This window comes from Euleptes europaea, chromosome 5 (genome assembly GCF_029931775.1).
Source record: "Euleptes europaea isolate rEulEur1 chromosome 5, rEulEur1.hap1, whole genome shotgun sequence".
NCBI lineage: Eukaryota > Metazoa > Chordata > Lepidosauria > Squamata > Sphaerodactylidae > Euleptes > Euleptes europaea.
This window is the reverse complement of record NC_079316.1, coordinates 18,603,203-18,627,877: the sequence shown is the minus strand read 5'-3', so window position 1 is coordinate 18,627,877 and position 24,675 is coordinate 18,603,203. Positions and strand designations below refer to the sequence as shown.

General features: G+C 46.3%; 1 protein-coding gene across 1 annotated transcript; it reads right to left on the bottom strand.

Moving 5' to 3' along the window:
* GHSR (growth hormone secretagogue receptor) lies at positions 1-10,152 on the bottom strand. The gene is made up of 2 exons (XM_056850230.1): positions 9,372-10,152; positions 1-308 (listed from the first exon to the last, which is right to left on the bottom strand). Exons 1-2 carry the CDS (start codon positions 10,150-10,152, stop codon positions 1-3), a joined length of 1,089 nt encoding a protein of 362 aa, XP_056706208.1.
* Between the last annotated feature and the right edge of the window lie 14,523 nt (positions 10,153-24,675).

The following is a 24,675-nucleotide window of genomic DNA, read 5'->3' as shown; positions in this document are numbered from 1 at the left end:
TCATGTCGCTCTGATGCTGGATTCTGTCCATGTGCGAGATCCACCCTCCTTGAACTCCAAGAGTCTTTTCGTCACAAACGGCTTGATTCCAAAAAGCCGGTAAGCAGCAATCCTGTATTTCTTGGACATGATGTTGTACAGGATCGGGTTGATGGCAGCGCTCAGGTAGAAGAGGACGAAGGAGACCAAGTTACAGTATTGGCTGATGACGGCTATTTCCAAGGACCCGGCCTCGAAGGATTTAGAAACCAGGTAACGTCCTATGTGGAAGGGCAGCCAACAGAGTATGAAGGCAAAGACCACCACAGCTAGAAAAAGAGGTACAAGAAAAAGGGGAGAAAGATGTATATTAGGAATTTAGAGACAGCATGATCCGGTGTGTCCTTCTCCTTGAATTTGGGCAGGGGAGTGGGCTGGTGGAAACAGCCGCAAACTAGCCAAGGGAGGGCAGGGGAGCTGGGTACCCAAGGTTGGGTGGAGAATATAATAATGATATAATCAAGAAATATCTTTATTTTAAGGCGTTTATATCTGGATAAAAAAAACATTAAAAATGATAAAACAAGGCACACTGGCAACTCATAAGGTTGACAGACTTAAACCACACACCTAGGGTTGCCAACCTCCAGGTACTAGCTGGAGATCTGTTATTACAACATCTCCGGCCGATAGAGATCAGTTCAGCTGGAGAAAATGGCCACTTTGGCAATTGGACTCTATGGCATTGAAGTCCCTCCCCTCCCCAAACCCCGCCCCCCTCAGGCTTCACCCCAAAATCCTCCCGCCGGTGGCGAAGAGGGACCTGGCAACCCTACACACACCACATGCATTTCAGCCAACAAGCCTTCATCAGTGGTCAAATAAAAACCCATATAATACACACATACGTAATATACAAATGTATCACCATATATAAACAACTTTAAACAAGCCCAGGCCTGCGTGTAGGGGGTGTAATAAATTTCAAATTAGAAAGCCCTCTAGTTGGAATGCCTGCTAATTGTTCTACGCTGGGCTGTATATACACACTTCCAGGGCAAACGGTGGGTCTGCAGTGGGAATTGGCAGACATCACTCCCCCTCCTCTGCCAAAAGTGGCTTCCGCCATCGTCAGTGGGCCGACATCATAAATGGGCCTCTGAAGGCACAGGGAGACAGCGTACAGCCAACAGCCCCCCTTGTGTTCCCTAGGCTCCTCTTTAATGCACATTTTCCACAGTGCACTGAATTATGAAACTCACAGGGCAGAGTGACATTTTACCAAAACAAAGGACGCCAGCTAAAACACTCTGGATTTGGACCCGTTAATAGCTGTGTCTGGTAACAGAAGCGAAAAGTAATAATAAAACAACGACGGCGCATTATATAACCCCTCTGGCTGGGCTATTACTCTGAAGTGTAAGCTGTTCAAAGGCCGCCTGAAAATTCCTGAACCTATTTCAATTTCCGTATTTACAATGGAGGGATTGGGGTATTCTGTTCGCCCTTCATTACAGCCTCGAATACATCTTGGTCAAACAGGTCAGAGCAAAAAGAGGGAGGGGGAAGGTCAGAAAGAGACATTAAAAATGATGACATTCAAAAAACACTGGGAGAACATTTCAGTCTGCCGGGACATTCGGCACAAGACCTAAAAGTAGCTATAAACTCCTGTACAAAATCATCAAATGGGAGCTCATTAGTAAATCTGATATGGTTTTAACAAATCCTAGGCATTGCTAGCTGACTTCAGAAAGCCAGCGTTCCTTGTCAGCTGTTCTTTACACTATTGATCTCACGCAGCTTGTTCACTGCCAGGCGGGAGTGAATCACGGTCATTCAATTTAAATCTGGTCTGACTCCCGTATTCATTTGTGCTTCCAGTAGCGCATGGCATGATATCAAGAGGGGTGCGGAGCTTTAGAGCTCTTTCTCGAGCATTCAGGTTAAAGCCTGAGAGCCGTCAACCAGCCCACGTGCTCCCTGGCTTCTTCTAAAGCAGGGGTGTCAAACATAAGGCCCGGGGAGCTGGATCCAGCCCCTTGAGAGCTCTTATCCGGCCTGTGAGCCAGCCGAGGCAGCCACCCCCCTGCTTCCAATCTGGGCTGGCAAGCCCACTGTGGGTTTGCCAGCTAGGGCAGCCCCCTTCCGCTCCCGAGGTGTCAATTATCAAAGACTGTTAAATAAAAGAAAAAACTGTAAGAATGTTATTGTTTGAAGCAGGTTTGTATTTTTAGTAAAAATATATATATATATATCATTAGTTGGCTTTGCCTGTGTCTTCTATAAAGTTTGTATCTCCAGTACCTGGCATTAAATTTTATGGCACACATGGCCTGGCCTGACCACATGACATTTATATCATATCCAGCCTTTGACACAAATGAGTTTGATACCCCTGTTCTAAAGCATCTTCGCACATCTGCTTGTGGTATCTAATGGCACAGACCGACCAGAAAGGAGACTCAACAGTCTTGCACAAACAGCTCAATTACATCTGATGTTGTGTGTGCCCTGACCTGGATAGGCCAGCCTAGCCCAATCTCGTCAAATCTCAGAAGCTAAGCAGGGTCAGCCCTGGTTAGTATTTGGATGGGAGACCACCAAGGAATTGCTGTGCAGAGGAAGGCACTGGCAAAGCACCTCTGAACATCTCTTGCCTTGAAAATCCTATTGGGTTGCCATAAGAGAGCTGCAACTGGACGGCACTTCCAACTTTCCACCACCACACTGTTCGTCCCTACTGTGCAGGGGTGACAGGAAGCACACTAGATGATGCTTGCATGCACCCCAGCACCACTGATCCCCACACAAATCTTCACACGAACACCAAGTCATCGTATGTGGGAAAGCAAAATTCTGTAATAGTCAAATCCTTGCCAGGAGTGCTTTAAGTTGTACACGCCATCCGCAGGTGAGGATCCAGCAAATCTGGATGGCAGGGGCTCAACACACCGCAATGACACAGAATCATGTGAACCTGCCTTATACTGTGTGTGCCATCTAGCTCTCTTGTCTACTTCGACTGGCAGCAGGTCTCCAGGCAGAGAATGTCTTCCCTATCTCTTGTTAAAGAGACCCTTTAAGAAGAAGAAGAGTTGGTTTTTATATCCCAACTTTCTCTACCACGTAAGGGAGACTCAAACCGGCTTACAATCACCTTCCCTTCCCCTCCCCACAACAGACACCCTGTGAGGTAGGTGAGGCTGAGAGAGCTCGAAGAGAACTGTAACTTGCCCAAGGTCACCCAGCTGGCTTGGAGTGGAGGAGTGGGGAAACCAACCCGGTTCACCAGATTAGCGTCTGCCACTCATGTGGAGGAGTGGGGAATCAAACCTGGTTCTTCAGATCAAAGTCCACCGCTCTTAACCACTATACCACGCTGGCTCTCTGCAGATGCCCGATTGAACATGAGCACGTGATCTACTGTGACAGCCAGTCCCCTGTAAAAGGAAACTATAATGCCCACTGAATGGCCTAGGAGAACCTGATACTTATTAAAGATAAGCAGGCGTGACTGGGATCGATGGCTGAATGGGAGAGACTTGCGAATTCCACAAAAGTCGTGCTGGTTGCTTGTGCTCTGGCCTCAACTCTTGCAGAAGTATTTTGCAAAACTGTCCTCCTGGCTATGCAGATTCTGCTCACAGTTCTCTGGAGTGACCGCAGGGATGTCTTCCTTGTGGTGTAGCAGTCAGTCAGCCTGAATAGAATCTGGAATACCCCCGGATCAACCCCCCCATGAAGCTTCCCGGATGACTTTAGGATGGCCAGTCTACCTTTCTTGCTCACCTTAACCTTTTTCACGGGGTTGTTTAGTTGCAAACAGTGTACACTCTACTGAACATTATAATATTATTTGTTTCTTTCTGAACGGCACATTCAGAAACATACCAGTTTTAGGGTGCTCTCGCGTGCTTGTAACTATTTGCATGCCAAGGCTTGATACATACAGACCCCCACTATTACAATATATTTATTTACTTCATTTATACACAGACTCCCCCCCCCCTCCACTGGGAATCCAGCTTACATTGTCCCCCTCTCCTCCATTTTACAAACTGGTAATAGCTCTGTTTGTAAGTTACAGTGAATATACGTTACAATCTGTGAACAGTGTACAAGTGATTTTTCTTTATATGTGCGCTGAGTAATTATCATGTTACATTCAACGCATGTACAGCTAAACATGTGACTGAAACTGCCTGTTTATCCAGACACCGGTCCCTGTAATGTTCAGCACTCTGTTTAATTATTTGTTTTTGTTCCAGGATGCTAGAATCTGGAGCAGATCCAGCCTAGGTTTTACTTACTTTGGATAAGCTGGCGAGACAAACTGCTCTGGTGGCCTTCTGGTTTTTTTTCATTCATTTCTCCTGACTAAAGTTACTATCCATTTATTTAAAAGACCATCAGCATCTTCCGGGATGATGGCAGCTTCATATAGTCCCCAGTTTCATTTGTAAAGTCATAGAATCATAGAGTTGGAAGGAACCACCAGGGTCGTCTAGTCCAACCCCCTACACAATGCAGGAGATTCACAATTACTTCCCACCCACACCCCAATGCCCCCTACTCCATGCCCAGAAGATGGCAAAAAAAAAAAAAAAAAAACCTCAAGGATCCCTGGTGGCAGTTATTGTTTCCTGGGGCCAGCTGTCACAATTTTAAACATCAAGGTTTCAAAAATTGCATATAAATTGTGTCAACAGAATGAAAAGAAGCAAACAAATCTGGAATGCCAGTAGCTAAAATAGGGAAACAAAAACCTTCACCATCAACAACAAAAAAGATGCGTAAAAAGGCACTGTCCTACAGCCTGACACATTTTCCCCCAAAATAATGCATGCCACACAATCCTTAGTGTGTTTACTTAGAAGGAAGTCCCACTTCTTCCCATGTAAATGAATGTAGGATTGCAGCTCTGGGATACGCCAGGGCTCACGTGTGCTCATAGAAACTTAGAATATTTTCATAAGAAGAACTCTGTCACAGCAAATATCAACAGCGTCTCCCCAACTATGCTCAGGATGCCTTTTTTATTCCTTCTGAGAACAACAGTCTGGAAAAGCACAGAAAACAGACACAATTTGTCTATCTGTCAAACTAAACAGAGAATGGGTTGGCACTGGCATTTCAGAATGTCACCTTTGGAAATCTTTACAGTACTCTCTCGTTCACAACGTTGTTGGCACATTTGAGCACCGGCGGCAAGTGTGTGGAAAACCAAACAAAGGAAGGAAAAAAACCAATACCCTTCACTGATTTGCAGTTAGTTAAATGGTGCGTTCTTAAAAAAACACTAAGGAAAAGTCTCAATCCCCACCCCAAATTGTTACAAGGAATGTGTAAAATGCCGCATGTTTGTTCCTGCCTGTGTGATATGTGGGGGATAGAAAAAAATGGCAATCCAGCTCAGAAAGGTAGATTTTTCTCTCTCTGCACAGATTCTTCCCCCCATGGACGTACACACACATTGGGAACAATCCAGTCAGTGTGAAGAAGCACACTGCTATATAAAAGTATAATGATTAATAATTAGTATTAATAACCATTAACTCATATAATAATTCATAGAATCATAGAGTTGGAAGGGGCCATACAGGCCATCTAGTCCAACCCCCTGCTCAATGCAGGATCAGCCTGGAGCATCCCTGACAAGTGCTTGTCCAGCCTCTGCTTAAAGACTGCCAGTGAGGGGGGACTCACCGCCTCCTTAGACAGCTGTCAAACTCTTACTGTAAAATTTTTTTTCCTAATGTCCAGTCAGTACCTTTCCGCCCGCAATTTAAACCCATGATTGCGAGTCCTATCCTCTGCTGCCAACAAGAACAGCTCCCTGCTATCCTCTAAATGACAGCTCGTCATATACTTCAAGAGAGCAATCATGTTCCCCCCCTCAACCTCCTCTTCTCCAGACTAAACATTCCCAGGTCCCTCAGCCTTTCCTCGTAGGGCTTGGGCTCCAGCCCCCTGATGATCCTCAACGCTCTCCTCTGCACCCACTTGATTCTGTCCACATCTTTTTTGAAGCGAGGCCTCCAGAACTGCACACGGTACTCCAGGTGTGGCCTGACAAATGCAGTGTACCATCAAATCGCAACTGACTTACGGAGACCAGATCACTCATGGCCTCAAGGCAGCAGATGAACAAAGGTGGGTTGTCATTGCCTGCCTCTGCCTAGCAACCCTGGACTTCCTTGGTGGTCTCCCATCCAAATACTAACCACAGCCAACCCTGCTTTGCTTCTGAGCTGTGATGAGATAAGGCTAGTATTCTGGCTGCTAATCATTAATTACTAACCATTAATATTAAACAAGAATAATGTCATCTAGAATTAATAATTTATTAGTATGTATTATTAATGCTAACTTTTATTATTGAAATAATTAATGTCATTTTTATACCCCTTTCCTCAAAACTGAAGTTGCATATAAATCAGATTGTTATACTTGATTTTACAGCTCCGAATCTACTTTAATCTTTGCTCTGTTGGGTTAAATTTAAGATATCTAAATTGTTCTGTAAGAAGTGTTGACAAGTAAACAGTATAGATCTAAAAAGACAGGTCTCTGGATTGCTGGTGTCTCCTTGATTTCCTCCACAGAGTTCATGGAATTTTCCAGAGTACAAAGGTGTAACTTAACAGTCATGCTCTGTGGACTGTATTCTTCTGAAACAACGATTACCAATGTGGCATAAAATTCCTTGGATGCAAGAGTATTTGTCACATGCTCATAAGGAAACTTTTTTTGGTTGTTGCTTCTCACTTTTTTGTTTGAATTAGCAGAAACTGCAAAATACTTGAGTCTTTTTTGCACATATATATCCATATCCTCATGTACAGGTACGTGTGTGTATGAGTAAAGGGCCGTCAAGCCACAGCCAACTTATGGCAACCCAATAGGTTTTCACAGCAAAAGACTAACAGAGGTGGTTTGCCATCACCTTCCTCTGCATAGTGACCCTGGCATTCCTTGGTGGTCTTCCATCCAAATACTAACCAGGACCGACCCTGCTTAGCTTCTGGGATTGGGCTAGCCTGGGCCATCCTGAGCATGGTGATGACTTTCATTAGCTAAAAAGCCACAAAGAAGTGTGCATATTCATCAAAACCTTTCCTCAGGCTGGATGCTGAAAAATCTGTATGAAAAACAGAAGCTGAAGTTTTCCCATCATGCCATGAAGTATGCAATTTGTAATAGTTTAAGATGGAATAAAAGTCAATCGAACTGCAGTACTCCTAAATAAATATATATCCATATGACTGCATTGCAAGTCCCACTCTTCATTGCCTTCCTAGAATCATAGTTGGAAGGAGCCATACAGGCCATCTAGTCCAACCCCCTGCTCAATGCAGGTTCAGCCTAGAACATCCCTGACAAGTGCTTGTCCAGCCTCTGCTTAAAGACTGCCAGAGAGGGAGAGCTCACCACCTTCCTAGGTAGCTGATTCCACTGTCAAACAACTCTTACTGTAGAATGTTTTTTTCTAATATCCAGCCAGTACCTTTCTGCCCTCAATTTAAACCCATTATTGCGAGTCCTATCCTCTGCTGCCAACAGGAACAGCTCCCTGCCCTCCCCTGCACAGCAACCCTGGTATTCCTTGATGGTCTCCCATCCAAGAACTAACTAGGGCCGACCCTACTTAGCTTCTGAGATCTGATGAGATCAGGCTAGCCTGGGCCATCCAGGTCAGGGGTACATGTACATACGTGTACAGAAAGTAATTTAAGATGCACACTTTCCATGACGGTTCCCCAAGTATAATATGTACCATTACACACATTCCTACCCAGAAACAAAGTTCCAAGCATAATGCTCACATTCATGCTTGAGTTGCTGCACACCTTACTAGCACTCCCTACTCAGCGGAAAAGGCAGCTGTGCTTGAATGCCATGAGTGGAACCTGCATACAGACTGGTGCCCCCACCACAAAGCACGGAACAGAGCTGTTTGCTGTTCAATCATGAGAATCTGTCTGTAAAAATACGGACACGATCAATTGATTTCAAGAGATGTCAGTGAGAGTGATTTGCAGCCCAGCTTTATGGAAGTGAGTCACACACTGTTCAGTGAAGCTCACGACACTGCGCGCACATTCATTCCATTCAAGACAATGGGAAGTGACTGGATCATGCCCAGTATATAATCCAGCTACTACTCCCATATGCAAAAATGGGTTTCCAGATTCTTGAGAATCCCAATGTCTGTCTGAAAAATATCTAAGTAAGCAAACCTGTAAGTCCTTTCCACCTTACAATGTTACAAGGAGGAGGAGGAGGAGGAGAATTAGAATTAGAAGAAGAACAGTTGGTTTTTATATGCCGACTTACAATCAAACCGGCTTACAATCACCTTCCCTTCCCCTCCCCACAGCAGACACCCTGTGAGGTAGGTGAGGCTCTAAGAGAGCTGTGACTAGCCCAAGAAGGGACTTGAAGACCAGCCTGGTCGCTGCATGACCCTTTTGACTTGGAAGCTCTTCTCCTTGATCCTAGACATGCTTGGTGGTGAGAGACATGCACTCTGCAGAAGCTCAGAAGCATTCTTTATCATCATCATCATACCCCTATGTTAAGGATGAGTCTTGGCACTGAAAACAGACAATTTGACTGAGGGCCTAATCACACATCTTTGTGTACACAACAAGTCATATGGATGACATATTAAGTTCGGGAATTCTATGCTCTGTGTTTTATTTGCAGGCATACATGTGCCCAATTCAGATCAGGGCCGTGGTGCCTGGCTAGAAGGGGCTTAAGCCTTCCCCCACCACACTGCTTTCCGGACCTGAAATGCCTCTCTGTAAGAGTTGCTATTTGCCCCACATACTTAAGTGCCATCATGTCACAAATGACTTATGGCAACCCCTGCAAGGGGCTTTCAAGGCAAGTGAGAAACAGAGGTGGTTTGCCATTGCCTTCCTCTACAGAGTCTCCCTTGGCAGCCTCCCATCCAAGTGCAGATCATGATCAGCTTCTAAGAAAGACTGGGCTATACCATGCCACCTTCCCTTCCTCTGAGGAAACTTACAGTTAGTTTAAGTTTCAGTAAAGAATTTGCAGTTCACATCTGTCAACCGGACCCGTGGGAGCCATAAGGACTCTGCAAATCGCTAGGATCCCTGATCCCTGGCTCACAGTAAAGTCCCTGAAGGATACAAAATGGTTAAGCATAGTTTTTCACCACTTCTCAGCTTTTGGTGCTGGTTTAAGTACGCACATTATTTAGATTACACAGAATTCTTCATCTGGAAGAAGGGCTCTGTGTAACTCCAAAGCTTGCATACTTTAAAATCGGGCCAATAGGCAATAACAACATCTCTCTTATTTCACGTCCTGAATCCACAGAGACATCACAAGAGAACGAGCCAATGGAGCCTTACCTAGCATTTTCACTGTTTGCCTATTGTTTTTGTCCCTAACGGAGGTCTTTGGCCCGATATTCTTTCTTTTTCTCTGCCAGAGTTTCCTCACAATCAGGCTGTAGAGGACAGTCAAGCAAAAGACGGGCAGGAAAAAAAAGACGCTAGAAGTCCACACCATAATGGTCAGGAGCCCCGAATGGATCGCGTATTCCGTGGCCCTGCATTCGTTGGTGTCCAAGGGATTCGTCCCGTTCTCGTGCTCCACCCCGACCAAGACAAAGATGGGGCCGGCGCTGACGAAAGACACCACCCACAGCACCAGGATGACCAGTTTGACTTTGCCTTTGGTGATCACCACTTTGGCCCTGAGCGGAAAGCAGACGGCGAAATACCTCTCCACGCTCAAGGCGGTGATGTTGAGGATGGTGGAATAGGTACAACACTCGCTGACGAACTGGAAGAGCTTGCACAGAAGGTCCCCGAAATTCCACGGCCGGTACTGCCAGAGGCGGAAGAGATCCAGGGGCATGCAGAGAAAGATCAGCAGGTCCGAGAAAGCCATGCTGGAAAGGTACAGGTTGGTGGTGGTTCTCAAGTCCCGGAACTTGGAAACCACCAGCATCGTCAACAGGTTCCCCAGAATGCCAACCACAAAGAGCAGGATGCAGGCGATGGTGACGCCAGTCAGCAACGGCACGGGGAAGAGGTGCAACGGGAAATCCGGCCACGTGCCGTTGTCGTAATCCATGATGGTGAGCCCCGGGGCAAATCCAGGCTGCCGGCGGCTCTCGTTGTACATCCTTTGGATCTAGAGACCCTTTCTGAGCACGAACAGGGTTCTGACGATCCCGACAGGTCACGTCAGCAGCTCATCATGTCGGGGGTGACCACGACGGCAAGCGGGCACTGACATTCAGGTGGGGCTGTATGAAAGAAAAAAGAGAAAAGGAGAATGAACCCCAACCTACAAAACAGAAGCTGGGTACCCAAGGTTGGGTGGGATAAATAAAATATATAGATAGTGAAAATATAATTTATTTAAGGCGCTATGTCAAGATAAAAATTGTTTTTTAAAAAACGTTATAAAACAGCATTGTTTTACCAGGTTGATAATTGCACCCATTTTATGTGGCAGACATATGCAGTCCAGGAGCCCCGTGGCGCAGAGTGGTAAGCTACAGCACTGCAGTCCAAGCTCTGCTCAAGACCTGAGTTCGATCCGAACAGAAGTCGGTTTCAGGCAGCCGGCTCAAGGTTGACTCAGCCTTCCATCCTTCCGAGGTTGATAAAATGAGTACCCAGCTTGCTGGGGGTAAAGGGTAGGTGACTGGGGAAGGCGATGGAGAACCACCCCGTAAACAAAGTCTGCCTAGGAAACGTAGGGATGTGACGTCACCCCATGGGTCAGGAATGACCTGGTGCTTGCACAGGGAACTTTTACCTTTATACAGCCCAGTATAACAACTTGAGACAATCTTACCAGATGTTTGTATAATTGGAAACATATTATACAACCTATGTACATGCCTGGTCTGATATATATTGTCTGTATATGTTTACATATCTGTAAATATGTGTGTATGTTTTACATGGGTTTCAACTGACCACTGAGGAAGGCCAAATAGGCCGAAACACGTTTGGCATGTGGTTATAGTATATCAACCTTAGGAAATGCCATTGTGCTGTTTCAACATTTTTTAAATAAATAATTTTTATCTTGACATAGCGCCTTAAATAAATTATATTTTCATTATCTATATATTTTATTTATCCCACCCAACCTTGGGTACCCAGAGGCTGTATGAAAGCAAGCCAACAACAGGTGAGGGGAGGTGAGCGAGATTTGGAAAGGGGGAGGGGGAGAGGCTGAGATCCGAGATCAAGCCAAGCTCCACACTTCAAGTGACTTTCCTGACGGTTAACTAATGCGTCTGGGCTAACTTCATCCCGCTTTTACATCTAGCCCAGAGCACCTCCCCATAGAATCATCATAGAGTTGGAAGGGACCACCGGGGTCATCTAGTCCAACCCCCTGCCCAATGCAGGAAATTCACAACTACCCACACCCCACACACCCAGTCGATATGCAATACAATCAGTTAACTCAAAACAATCACACACACGAGTTTGAAAACTCCCCACCAGTCACACACATCAGAATGGGAAGGAGACCTGGCTCGGGGGTCGAACCTCTGCTTGGCATGCAGATGGCCCCAGGGTTCAATCTCCAGCATCTCCAGCTGATGGACCAGGCAGTAGGTGATGGGAAAGACCTTTTACCTAGGACCCGGGAGAGCCGCTGCCAATCTGAGTAGACAATACTGACCTGGATGGACGAAGGGTCCGATTCAGTAGAAGGCAGCTTCACGAGTTCATGAGAATCCCACGGCTACAAACGGCAGTCCTTGCTTGGGAGTAAGTTTCCCTGAACTCAGCGGGATTTACACACGAAATAGGGAGGAGGTGCCAGTGTGCCTTAAAAAAGGCTTAGAGGGGGAAATCACTTGTCCTCTTAACTCTTCTTCCTGCTGTCATTGGCCATTTATTCAGGGGAGGTTTCGCCTTGGATTTGCCACTCTCTAGACGCACATTTTCCCCATCCAGATTCTCAGAACTTAACAATAAGCCCCCATGCAGAGTTTTGAGAATTTAGATAGGGGAAAATGTGCATCTAGAGAGTGGCAAATCTCCGATGAATACGTGGCCATTGCAAAAGTCCCCTGTGATGGCCGGAACGGTCCGTTACTCGGGCCTTAAGAGGGCTTGTTGTCGGGGAGGACGGTGGGATCCTGCCCCTGAGATACTTCTGCCCCCTGCCCACCTCTTTCCCCCTCCTCTGCACCCATTCCTGCGTGTTTACACCTCCCACAAACTTTCTTCCTGCAAACTCCTGGTCCCTTCACCTACCCCTCCAGCAGCATCAAAGAGACAGTGGGGAGGCTGGGGTGTGGCAGAGAGAGCCCCCCCCCCGCCTGCCCCGCATCTCTCAGCGCCTTTAAAATTCATCCCCAGCACTTGTTTTTAGTATCAGTGTAAACCCGCGGGAAACTGTGCGTCGGAAAGAATAATGGGGGGGGGGGGGAGAGAGAGACGTCCTTCGAGCACGTGCAGAGCGCCTTCCCCTCCCCGGCTAACCAGAGGGGCAATGGATGACTTACAGGCAGGTTTGCGCCCCGGCGCCTCCCCGGCTTTGGGATGCGGCAGAAGGGGCGGCGAGGAAGCGAGCCGAGCTCCGCCGGACCCTGCAGTGTGGATCAGCCTCTCGGAGCGTCTGCGGCTGCTGCGGCCGCGCCGGCCGCGCCTCTACCTGCTGCGGCTCCGCCTCCCTCCGTGGGGAAGGGGGAGGCGGGCGGAAGACCCCCCCCCCGGCAACTGCGTATGCGTGCAAAGGATCTCCTGATTCCCCCCCCTTCCCCCTCCTCTTTTGGATAAGGGCTCAGAGTTACGCGGGGATGTGGGGGGGATCATCAAGGGGGTGCAATGGTGGAGTTTTTTTTGGGGGGGGAGAGTGATTCAAGGGGTGCTGGCGGTGGGGCTATCGTCCCGGAGAAATGGGCTGGGCTCATCGTCATTCATTCATTCATGCATGCATTCATTCATTCATTCATGGCATGCGCGCATGCCATGAATGAATGAATGAATGAATGAATGCATGCATGAATGAATGAATGAATGTTGCAATCGTTTTCTAGCCCGCCGCTTTTCGCCCCCAGCGGCTCAAGGCAGGTAAACAAAGGCGTTGTAATGACACAGAGCCGTCAAAAACCCCAGCAGGACCATCCAAACCTGCCAGCCGCGGCGGGGGGCGGGAATTGCGCGGCCGCGCGTTTCTTTCCAAAGCAGACGGTGGGTGGGTTCCTTCCTAAAAAGGGCGCGCGCGCAACAAGCAAAATCTTGGCCATGAACGCATGGCCAAGATGCCACCGGTTTATAGCTCTCCTGTCCCGCACCAATTTAATCTTTTTTTTTAATATATATATTTTTATTATTTTTCAATAATTGCTATACATCTCATTTGACAATATATCCTATATACCAATCTTTGAATCGATAAAAAAAATTAAAGAATTATTAGGTGTATGTCTTCAGTATTAAATATAATTAATTATAATTGACTTCCCCACCGACTTCCTCCCTCCCTACAAATATCTGGTGTCTCCTTTGTATTAACATTTTCTAATCTTTATAAGTCATTATTTTAATGTTATACTTTCCCCTTATTTAATACATTTCGATAAGCAATAATAATATAATGTTAATAATAAAGAGAGAAAAAAAGAAGACACCGATTTAATCTGTGATCGGGAATTTGAAGCCATTTACGCACGGGAGGTTTTGCCTTGGATTTGCCGCTCTCTAGATGCACCTTTTTTCCATCCGAATTCTCAAAACTCAAAAATAAGCCCCCCAGGCAGAGTCTTGAGAATTCAGATGGGGAAAAGGTGCATCTAGAGAGCGGCAAATCCAAGGCAAAACCTCCCGTGCATCAATGGCCAATATGCATGGCGTGTCCCATCCCACAGTATCCCACACTATTTGAGGCTCCCATGCGTTTGGCACACTTGTCGTCGGAGGGGGCAGCCCCCAGACAGAGGCTTAGGGCGCTGGGTGAGAAGGGGAAGCTCAGACGGGTCAATGTTGGGACAGGAAGCTGGCCAGGGAGAAGGCCGACCTGAGCGGGGAGGGAATTGCTCTTCTCACAACGCATAGTTCAATTGTGGAACTCCCTGCCCCAGGATGTGGTGACGGCTGCCAACCTTGAAGGCTTTAAGAGGGGAGTGGGCATGGAGGAGAGGGCTATTCATGGCTACTAGTAAAAATGGATACTTGTCATGATGCATACCTATTCTCTCCAGGATCAGAGGAGCAGGCCTAGGATATTAGGTGCTGTGGAACACAGGCAGGATGCTGCTGCTGCAGTCGTCTTGTTTGGGGGCTTCCTAGAGGCACCTGGTTGGCTACTGTGTGAACAGCCTGCTGGACTTGATGGGCCTGGGTCTGATCCAGCAGGGCTTTTCTTATGTTCTTATGAGAAGGGGCTTCTGGTTGGCCAAAAGGCGGGTGCAAAAAGTGAGTGTGAGTGCCTGCCGTAGGAGGAGTGCGCTTAAAAGGTTTCCAGTGGAATTGGTAGTGAAGTGCCCTTCTACAAGCGACTCTCTGCACAATCCTTAGGTGTGCCTACTCAGAAGTAAGCCCCACTGTGCTCAGTGGTAATTCCAGATGGTCACCATCTTAAGTCTGTAGCAAGGAAATAAAGCAGGAATCCAGTGGCATCTCAAAGAGTAACAGCATTTATGCCACCCTATGTTTCCTGAGTCGGATCTCGAGAGTTGCCAACTCCAGACTGAGAAATTCCTGGAGCTTTGGGGGATGAAGCCTGAGTAGGACGGGGATTTAGAGAGGAGAGAGACTTCAGCAGGGTATAATGCCATCAAGTCTACCTTCCAAAGCAGCCATTTTTTTTCCAGGGGAAGGGAACTTTGTCATCTAGGAGACTGGTTGTAATTCTGGGAGATCTCCAGGCCCCACCTGGAGGTTGGCAACCTTACGTTTTCCTCAGAGGCTGTGAGGGGTGGACATCTAATCAATGCATCTGATGAAATGAGCACTGACCCACAAATTCTGAGCTGGAGGAAAATTTGCACTTTCACAAATGTTGAATAATGCACTTTCAATCTACTTTCAATGCACTTTGAAGCTGGATTTTACTGTGGGAAATGGTAAAATCCGTTTGCAAACGATCGTTAAAGTGGATTGAAAGTGCATTATTCAGCATGTGCAAAAGCACCAGTCTTTAAGGCACCACTGGATTCCAGTTTTACTGTGTTTTATCCCAGCTATGTATGCTTAGGGTTGCATCCTGAAGTACCATTCCTGGCAGAAATCAAGGACCTGGTTGGAGTTACTCTGCATAGGATGGAACTGTTACTTCACAATCCAATGCATGTTTACTTGGAAGTAAATTTATTCATTTCTACCCTTGCCTTTCTCTTCTGTAGGGACCCGAAGTGGCTTGCATTGCGCTGCATTTTATCCTCATAATAACCCTGTGAGGTAGGTTAGACAGTGTGACTGGCCCCAAGTAACCCAGCAAGTTTCCATGGCAGAATGAGGATTTGAACCTGGGTCTCCCAGATCCTAAACCGACACTAACCACCAAACCACACCGGCTCTCAGTTGGGTTCAGGTAACACCGGCTCTCAGTTGGCCCTGGCTAGCCCAATCTCATCAGATCTCAGAAGCCAAACAGAATCAGCCCTGGTTCGTACTTGAATGGGAGACCACTAAGGAAGTCCAGGGTTGCCACACAGAGGCAAGCAATGGCAAACCACCTCTGTTCGTCCCGTGCCTTGAAAATCCTCAGGGTTGTCATAAATCCGCTGCAACTTGAAGGCATTTTCTCCCACCACCAGGTGAGCAGAGGTTGGCAGTTTTACAATGCAATCCTATGTTACACCCCACTGTATTCCATGGGGGGGGGGAGAAGAAGGAGGAGGAAGAAGGAAGAAGAGTAGGGTTTTATATGCCGACTTTCTCTACCACTTAAGGGAGACTCAACCTGGCTTACAAACACCTTCCGTTCCCCTCCCCACAACAGACACCCTGTGAGGTAGGTGAGGCTGAGAGAATGTGACTTGCCCAAGCTCACCCAGCTGGTTTCGTGTGTAGGAGTGGGGAAACCAATCCAGTTCACCAGATTAGCCTCCGCTGCTCATGTGGAGGAGTGGGGAATCAAACCCGGTTCTCCAGATCAGACTCCACTGCTCCAAACCACTGCTCTTAACCACTACACCATGCTGGAATAAGATTGCCTAAGATTGCCCTGGTAGTCAACTGGAGCAATTTCCTTCCCTTTTCCCTGTGCACAATAAAAATTCTAGCTGCATCCTATACATCATCACTCAGAGGGGATACAACAACCCTCTCTCCGTTTTTTAGCCATTCCTTGTGAGCGCTAATGGTCAGTTAAGGAAGGATAAGTCATCTGCACTACAGGGGTCTTGAGCAGACACCTCTCTCAGAGAGTAGAAGAGTGTTCTCTGGTGTGAATGAATGTGAAGCGATGAAGTAGGGAAGGTGAGCCAATGAGAAATAGAAACATTTAAGTGTTCACACATGAGAGAACAATGAGAAACTAGTTTTGCAATGCAAAAACGAAAGGGTAATTGTGGGTTGCTGTGCTAGGTTGTCAGGCAGAGGGGAAAGTACATCAACTGGATGTGTGTTTTTGGCTTTTGGAAAACAGAGATGTGTTAGGGAGTAAGGTACAATTGCAGAAGCAACTGGACTGGGAAGAGGTTGTGCTCATGTTGATGTTAACCGTGAATGAGCACACCCGGACAGGGGGACTCTATGATGGGTTAGTCAACAGCAACTGTCTCTGAGCAGGTGCAGAATTCATCCTGTTCATTGCTAAGTAAGCACACCTGGGATTCCAAAAACGTAGATGAACATTCCCATCAGGTAGGGATGTAGCCAGAATGTGGCTGAGAATCATGTGATCTAGTTACTACCTGGATAGGGGAACTTAACAAAGATTATAATGTGTTGACAGATGTTAAAATGTTAAGCAGTGGAACTTTTATAATTTGGTGTGATTTCAAGATGGAAGATAGACAGGCAGGTACGAAGTTGCACAGAGGCTTAGCAAGGGCAGCCAGCCAGGTGGAGTGTGTCCATTGCCGCTTCTCATTGGCTCTGTGATTGCAACCAAATCTAGTAAAACATACCTAGCAGGACATTGCTGCTGGAGGAGAAAATTGCATCTCTGTGAAGCTGGCAGGGTTTATTTACACGGCAGCTGGAGCAATCTGTCAGAACAGAGGATTTTGCATTTCAGCAGCTGTACAAGGTTCGTAGCCGTTGTTAATTCAACCTCATTCTGGGGTGGGGAGAATGCCCAGGCTTAGAAATGACAGGTTGCAGCAGGCAAGAAATTCTCATGCTCGTCTTGTTTAGAAAATAACCTCCAGTTGATTAGCCAGTTTTTCATAGGTTTGGGGCAGCTGGATGCAAGGGGAAGAATTCTGAGCTGGGTACAATGAACTGTACAACTTGAGTGAGACAGCTGGTGGAGAACACTATTTTTGATAGCCAGCGTGGTGTAGATTAAGAACGGTGGTTTGGAGCGGTGGGCTCTGATCTGGAGAACCAGGCTGGTTTTCCCACTCCTCCATATGAAGCCAGCTGGGTGACCTTTGGCTAGTCACAGCTCTCAGCCCCACCTACATCACAGGGTTCTGTTGTGGGGAGGGGAAGGAGAAAGTAATCCGGTTTGATTCTTCCTCAAGGGGTAGGGAAAGTCAGCATATAAAAACCAACTTTTCTCCTCCTCGTCTATGGGAAACTCCAAGCAAGGAGAAAGATTCTAACACAGCCTATCCTTGTAATGCTTATTTTAAAAATTTATATCCCGCTTTCCTTCCTAATGGGAACCCAACGTAGCTTACTCTCCGTTGTTCTGCCTTCTTCCACCTTCTCCTCACAACAACCCTGTGAAGTGGATTAGGCTGATCAAGTACGCCTGGCCCCAAGGTCACCCGGTGAAATTCCCTGGCAGAGCAGATTCAAACCAGGTTCTTCCAGGTCCTACTCTGACATTCTAATGCCTGTTAATGGGCGAAAACGCATGGTCGCTTTAGCCTCCTTTATTCCCTGTTGCAGCTAGGATTCAGCCAGGATCGAACGCACGTTCGGCAAAACCCATGCGTTCGATCCTGGCTATGGTCATTTACAGTCTATTGCCATTGGGTGTCTGAATTCACTCTTCTCTACTTAAGGATAGATGGACTCACATTCTAACTGTATTAGGAGTGAGCTGTGACTCACGAAAGCTCATACCAGAAATTTTGTTAAGTCTTTAAGGTGCTACTGGACTCGTGCTCTTTTCTACTGCTACAGACATTCTAACACGGCTACGCATCATGATGCTAACCCCTATGCATGTTTTCCAGAAACAAGGAAACCGAAAAAACAATATTTTTGTTCTTACACGGGGCGAATTTCAGCAATATAATCCACTACCTGCGGTCTGGTCCAAGCCATCCTACCGATCAGGGTCCTGCCACCCCATCTCGCCGCATGTATTTGTGCCGCAAAGAATCCCCTTTCCCTGTCCGGTAAGCTGGCAGAGCTCTGGGGGCATCTTCCTCTGCAGAGTAAGGCTTTGGCCAATCGCGTCCTTGAGGACGGAGTTGATAGCCCTTGAAATTGCTTTCTGATTCTGTTTCCTTCCATGTTTGCCAACCAGCTGGCTCAGGCGGCTGCAAGACTCTGGGCCCAGCAGTGCTGCAGAAATGCTTCATGGCCTCAAAACGTCCCCATTAGCTGGTGGCAAAAGAAATGTCACAGAATAGAGGGAAACACAGGAATGTGCCCTCCGAGCAAAATGGAAACAAGCCACAGTGGTTGAACCCGTCACATCAACGCCGACACAGAAGCTGTCTATTCATGTAACAGCTATGAAAATGCTAAATGCTAAGAGAGCCAGCGTGGTGTAGTGGTTAAGAGCAGTGGTTTGGAGCAGTGGACTCTGATCTGGAGCAGCGGGTTTGATTCCCCACTCCTCCACATGAGCGGCGGAGGCTAATCTGGTGAAGTGGATTGGTTTCCCTACTCCTACACACAAAGCCAGCTGGGTGACCTTGGGCCAGTCACAGCTCTTAGAGCTCTCTCAGCCCCACCTACCTCACAGGGTGTCTGTTGTGGGGAGGGGAAGGTGATTGTAAGCCAGGTTGAGTCTTCCTTAAATGGAGAAAGTCGGCATATAAAAAACCAACTCTTCTTCTTCCTCTGAGCCGAAATATTCTTTGCTCCTTGCTATTCTCGTGCCGCCAAAGCAAACAGGTATATGTTGATTTGGTCGGCAAGCTACCTGCGCCTAGAAATCTAGCATCTCAGGGAGAAAGGTTTTTGCATAACTGTTTCCCCACATGTGTTATTCCCCAAGTGTTCCCAGGACAGCCATTTTGAGGTCAAAAGAGGCTTCTGGTAAAAAAGCCGAAACAATTCACCCTCATTTTAGCCATCTGCCTGCTCACAGGACTCCACAGACTCGCCAGTTTTTCTATCAGCTGCCGTGCCATTAGACAGCAGGTCGATAATGCAGACTTGAGCTGAACATGCCATAGAAGGAGCCTCCTGCTTTTTTCTGCACATCAGACTTCAGCAAGAAGTACAGGGCTAGTTCGGGCTGCATCCCCACCCCCTACTGTCGAACCTAAGAATGTGCTGTTAGAAAAGACCTTTAAACAAACAGCAGCTTTCATACCGACAAAAGAAGGCACAATAATGAAAAGACAAAACTCACGGCTTGTGAAAATTAATTTCTTATAAAAACACATTTACAAAATCAATAGTATCAAGGAGAGCAAGCAAAATACCTGTAAAAAAAAAAAACACCCAGAAATGCAAATCAACAGGTATATTACAACTTTTTTCACAGGGCATGGCTTACACAAGCACACACAAAACGAACACACACACTCAAACGAACACGCTACATTTGGCAACCCATAATCAAGGGATGCTGTGGGAAGACCTGGTAAATTCAGTAATGGGAAGCCCACGTTATTTCAGCAACTCAATTATGTTTCTTTATTGCAATCCACTAGCTTTCTCAGAAAGAGATGTATTAGTAATGGCAAACTGTCATCTTGTGGGGTTGGTTTAACCGGGTCACCCTGCCCTAATCTTATGTTTAGAAAGGATCTGAGCATTGGGGGGGGGGAACGGGGAGGAACGCACGGTGTTGCTTCGACCCATGAAGTCAACAGACCAGCGGAAGGGGTGGTGGAGAGCTTGAAAGACACAGGCCTGCAACAACTCCCTGTCAGCTCTGTATTCCCTACAACGGTCCACATACAGCCAAGAGTTTCCCTGCAGAGATGCCATCAACCAGTGAAACATACTTAAACTGGTGCGGAGACTGAGGTGAATAAGCCAAGCATCTTTCTGCAATGTCCATATAAATATGTGGACCTGGAAAGCTGCACTGTATTTCTATAGATCTGCTTGTGATGAGAAAACCAGATAATGCACAGCTGGTGCATGCGGCGGGAGTTACACCTGTCCTGATCTATCCTTATCTGTTCTGCTTGTAATGGCACTTTCCAAGCGCCAACCTGGTTTCCAACAGCATCTCCCTGAGAATAGTAAAAACAGTAGCTAGAGGGTTGCCGTCTTTTGGCGGGCAGCAGCTCTCTGTGCTTTAAATAGCTGCAGGGTTTTCCTCAGGCCACAAAGAAGTTCACCACTTACATTCTCATCCTGCTGAAGGCAGACCCTGATCCTAAAAAGCTGGCAAACCCTCTCTGGGTCAGTAAATTCAGGGTCTCTGGTTTTAGGATGCACCTAAACAGTAGAGAGCTCAAAATGGAGACAATTTTGCATCCATTTTCTTCTTTTGGAAAACCCAACACTGAAGAAAGGGGACCAGGCCAAGAGATTTATGGTTGTTTAAAGTGCCGTTAAGCCGCAGTACTGTCACTCAACAGAGACTACACTGAAGCAGTGGGGGTTACCGCACTTTGTATTCCCAGCGATGTATTAAGAGTTTGAAAATGTTGTAAAAAACATGGCTTTAAATGGGTTTTTGGATACCACGGCTTGTAAATGGTTGGAAGACGTCTTCACAGCTAAAGGGGCCAAACAAAGTGCAAACAGTATTTTTTATAACGTTTTCAAACTCTTAATACAGTGGTGGGAATACAGAGAAAGTGTGAACAGTATTTTTTATAACATTTTCAAACTTTTACACTGCTGGGAATACAAGTGCGGTAACCCCTATGGTCTTACAAACTGCATCCGAGACAATCCATTCTTACCCTCGTATCTGATTTGTTCTTGTACAATGCAAATCGAGCACAATTGCAGCCACCTATTTCAAGGTTGCACCATGCAGTCCCTGAAAGGTTTCAGAGATTTACACGGTGCAATCCCAAGCAGAGTAATACCCTTCTAAATCCACTGAAGCCAAAGGGCTTAGAAGGGAGTACCTTTCTTTAGGATTTGCTGTTAGGAACAGGCTTAAGCCAAAGGTAAGTCACACAGAAGGGGAGACAGGTGCCGCAGAGATGATGGGGAAAACCACAACTGATGAAGTTTTCCTTTCATTACAAATCCAGACTTACCAATTCTAGAGAACAGGTAGCTCTTCGGTGCTTAACTGCAGCCTGGCTACAGAAATCAGCAAGCGGACACATGTTATCACCTGGAGATAAAACATTATCACCTGCTAATGCCTACATAACCAACTGTTAAACCTGTCAACGGTGGCTAGCTATTATTATGAATTACTGTATTCCAGCCGGCAACAATCCAACAAGATTAGGCAAACATTTCACACATAAATGTGTCCAATGACTAAGCAGGGTGAGTAAATATTTTTAAAGTATGTGTACTTATACAACACACTTACTCTGCTCTTATGTTTGCCTTCTACCAGTGATTCCCAACATGGAACCAGGGGTATTATAGTATGAAAAGAACACCTCTATGCTAAATTAGCACAATTCCAAAAAATCAGCCTAGGAAGCCAAAATATAATGGAATCGCCTATTTCTAATAGTATTTTACACGTACAACAAAGAAAATGACAATGGTCCTATAATGCACAACTTGCTAGGACACTTCAAAGATGGATTGGGACCCAAGATGGATTGGGATGAATTGTTTGATTTGTTCTGGACTTTAAAGAGCATTTATAGGACCATCGTCTTTGTGAAGCGGCAAGTCTGATCAAAGACGGATTGGGACCCCCAAGACGGACTGGGGTGGATCCTTTGATTTGTTTTGGACTTTAAAGAGCATTATAGGACCATCTTTGTTGTATGTGTAAAATACTATTAGAAATAGTAGATTTCATTATATTTTGGCTTCCTATGCTGATATTTTGTGATTGACCAGGGGGATCATAGCACCGGGCAATGGGTTTCCTCAAAGAACCTCTTCCTTTTCTATATAGCTTCTTTTTAAAAAAAAAGTTTAAAAATTAACTGCCGACTCCACTTAAAACAAACTACTGATACAGGATTGTATATACAAACGTTCAGTTTCCCAAGTTACCAACAGGAAGGTGAATGTCGTCCCTGCCAGAGTGGGCACCTGATCTAGGTGAAGTTAGAAACACTTACAAATCCAATTACTTTCATGGGGGAACGATAAAGATGCTAAAGGTGCAACCCAGCTGTTACCTCTCCCATGGAAAAGAGCAAGACTTAGAGCTTAAACAGATGGGATCAGAGTTTCCTTCCAGTTGATTCTTTTAGCCTCAATTTGCCTTGGAGCACACCAAGGGAGAAAAATACTTTTAAAAAAAACCTCTTTAACCTCCACTGCCAGACTCCCAATAGCATTTTAAAGGAAGTGTCCTTTAAAAACACCTTTGATAGTTAACACCAAAAACAAGAAGCCCAGTTTCCACATGGGGAAACAATATGGAGGTGGAACCTCCCCCTTTCCTTCCCTGTAGCAGCCCGGATGGAAGGAAGGAGAGGCATGTCTGAGCCTTTAAAGAAGTGCTGAACTTGGTCATGCTCTTAGGGCCAAAGCAGAGATGGCAGAAAATGTTTGGCTGTCACCCTAAACAGGAAAAAAAGTACACAATACCCACAACATCTGCGTACGACTTGCTCACATTCTGACATCACGACATTTTGTATCACCAGCTGCTGGCCTTGTGAGGCAGCAAAAAAACTGCCTTGGACAATTATTGTGCCCACACAGTTAAGAGGATTCACTGTTCTTTTGTCCTTTTAATGTTATCTTCAAAATTCTAGCCTCCAAGGTGGGCAAGGCCAATCCTGAAGGGAGGGGGGCAAATCTGCAGCAGCCGGGAGTGATGCAGACCATGCAGCACCACCGCAGCGTGAGGGGGCAAAAAGGGTGAGGAAGCTGCCTAACAGCAGCTCCTCCCCCAGAAACGTCCCCGCTGGCATGGGTTTTCCCTTCCAGAAAATCCCTGCCAGCGTGCCTGCACTGGAGGTGGACACTGGCAGCTCCCAGACGCCAGTGTTTGTCCCCACTGGCGTAAGTGCCAACTTATTCCGTGATAAGGTGGCACCTACGCTGGTGTGGGGTCACGCCGGCTCCTAAGGAGCTTCGCCCCCCCTTCAGGAATGGGATTTATGCACCTTTGTCGAAATCTGTTGCTAGCAGTGTAAAGTCCTGCTTGATATGTGTGGAAGCAGATGCCCCTAGGATATCTGCAACAAGCACTAGTTCAGGAAAACACCTGGCATTACCAATCCAGCAGGCTCATAAAAATGAAGCTGATATAAGTAAGTAATATTTGGCCAAAGAGGTGGTCATCTTTTTCTGGTCTGGTCTCTTAAGACTTTAGTATCTAAGCTGTCAACTGAAATGGAGTGGGGTGGGGGTGGCCTCATCTATTTTTGTGCCTTTTAACAGCAGCATGATATGCAGAAATCAGTAGGTACTTTTATGTAGTGTAAACATTACCAGGGTAATATTCTTCACATCAAGCTACTGTCAGAGGTCAAGGACAGAACTCCAACAATTTGACACACCGAAATTAAGCAGATTTAAGTTTCTCCTGGCACTGAGACATAAAGCGACCGGTTAAGCTTCACTTGCCAAATGTCTGGATGTCTGGCTGCTAGAAAAGGCAGGGACAATAAAAAGGTGATGCTACCGACATCTGGTGCTTTGGAAACACCCAAAACATGAAGATTCAATGGTTGTGCTGGACTTTGCATTTCAACACTGTCTTCCCCCAAGCACACGATTTACACCTGCTGGAGCAGCCAAACAATCAAGGGGGCTCACAATTTCAAGTGTATCTACAGCACCACGTCCTTCAACCATCTTTGGGTTGCCAACTGTTTGTTAACCAGCTCTTGTGCCAATTGGGGGGGGAGCAGTTGGCAACCCTATCTTCGGTGTTCATGCTTAAAATGCTTTGCTGGGCTCAGAAAGTCCATGCACAAGAATGTCCAATTTGGGGCAAATGTGTTTAAAAACAACAACAAAAACCCTGCAGGAATCGAGAAATGAATTATTTATAGTAAGCTCACTTGTAGGAAATGGGGAATAATTTGCAGTCTGTTAATGTGAATCCCACCTATGGTGATTTGACTGATCTCACAGTAATCCAAGCAAACAATCATGAGAAATTATTTAGAAATAAAGAGTACAATCCCGCACACCTAATACCCAGGGTGAAGACTGACGGAGATGAGGAACACATTTAGAAACATCCCATAGTACACCTTGCACAAAAATTGTACTATGTCAGAGGGCAGGAAAGGGATCTCTGTTTGCATGCTTTCCCACATTACAAATTGACTGAATGCGAAAAACT

What these genes read in the sequence shown, in the direction of transcription:
- GHSR (XM_056850230.1), bottom strand. Translation starts at nt 10,152, where the DNA reads ATGTACAACGAGAGCCGCCGGCAGCCTGGATTTGCCCCGGGGCTCACC. An exon ending in GCAAACAGTGAAAATGCTAG is followed by an intron (nt 309 to 9,371) that starts GTAAGGCTCCAT and finishes CTCTTTTTCTAG; the next exon opens with CTGTGGTGGTCTTTGCCTTC.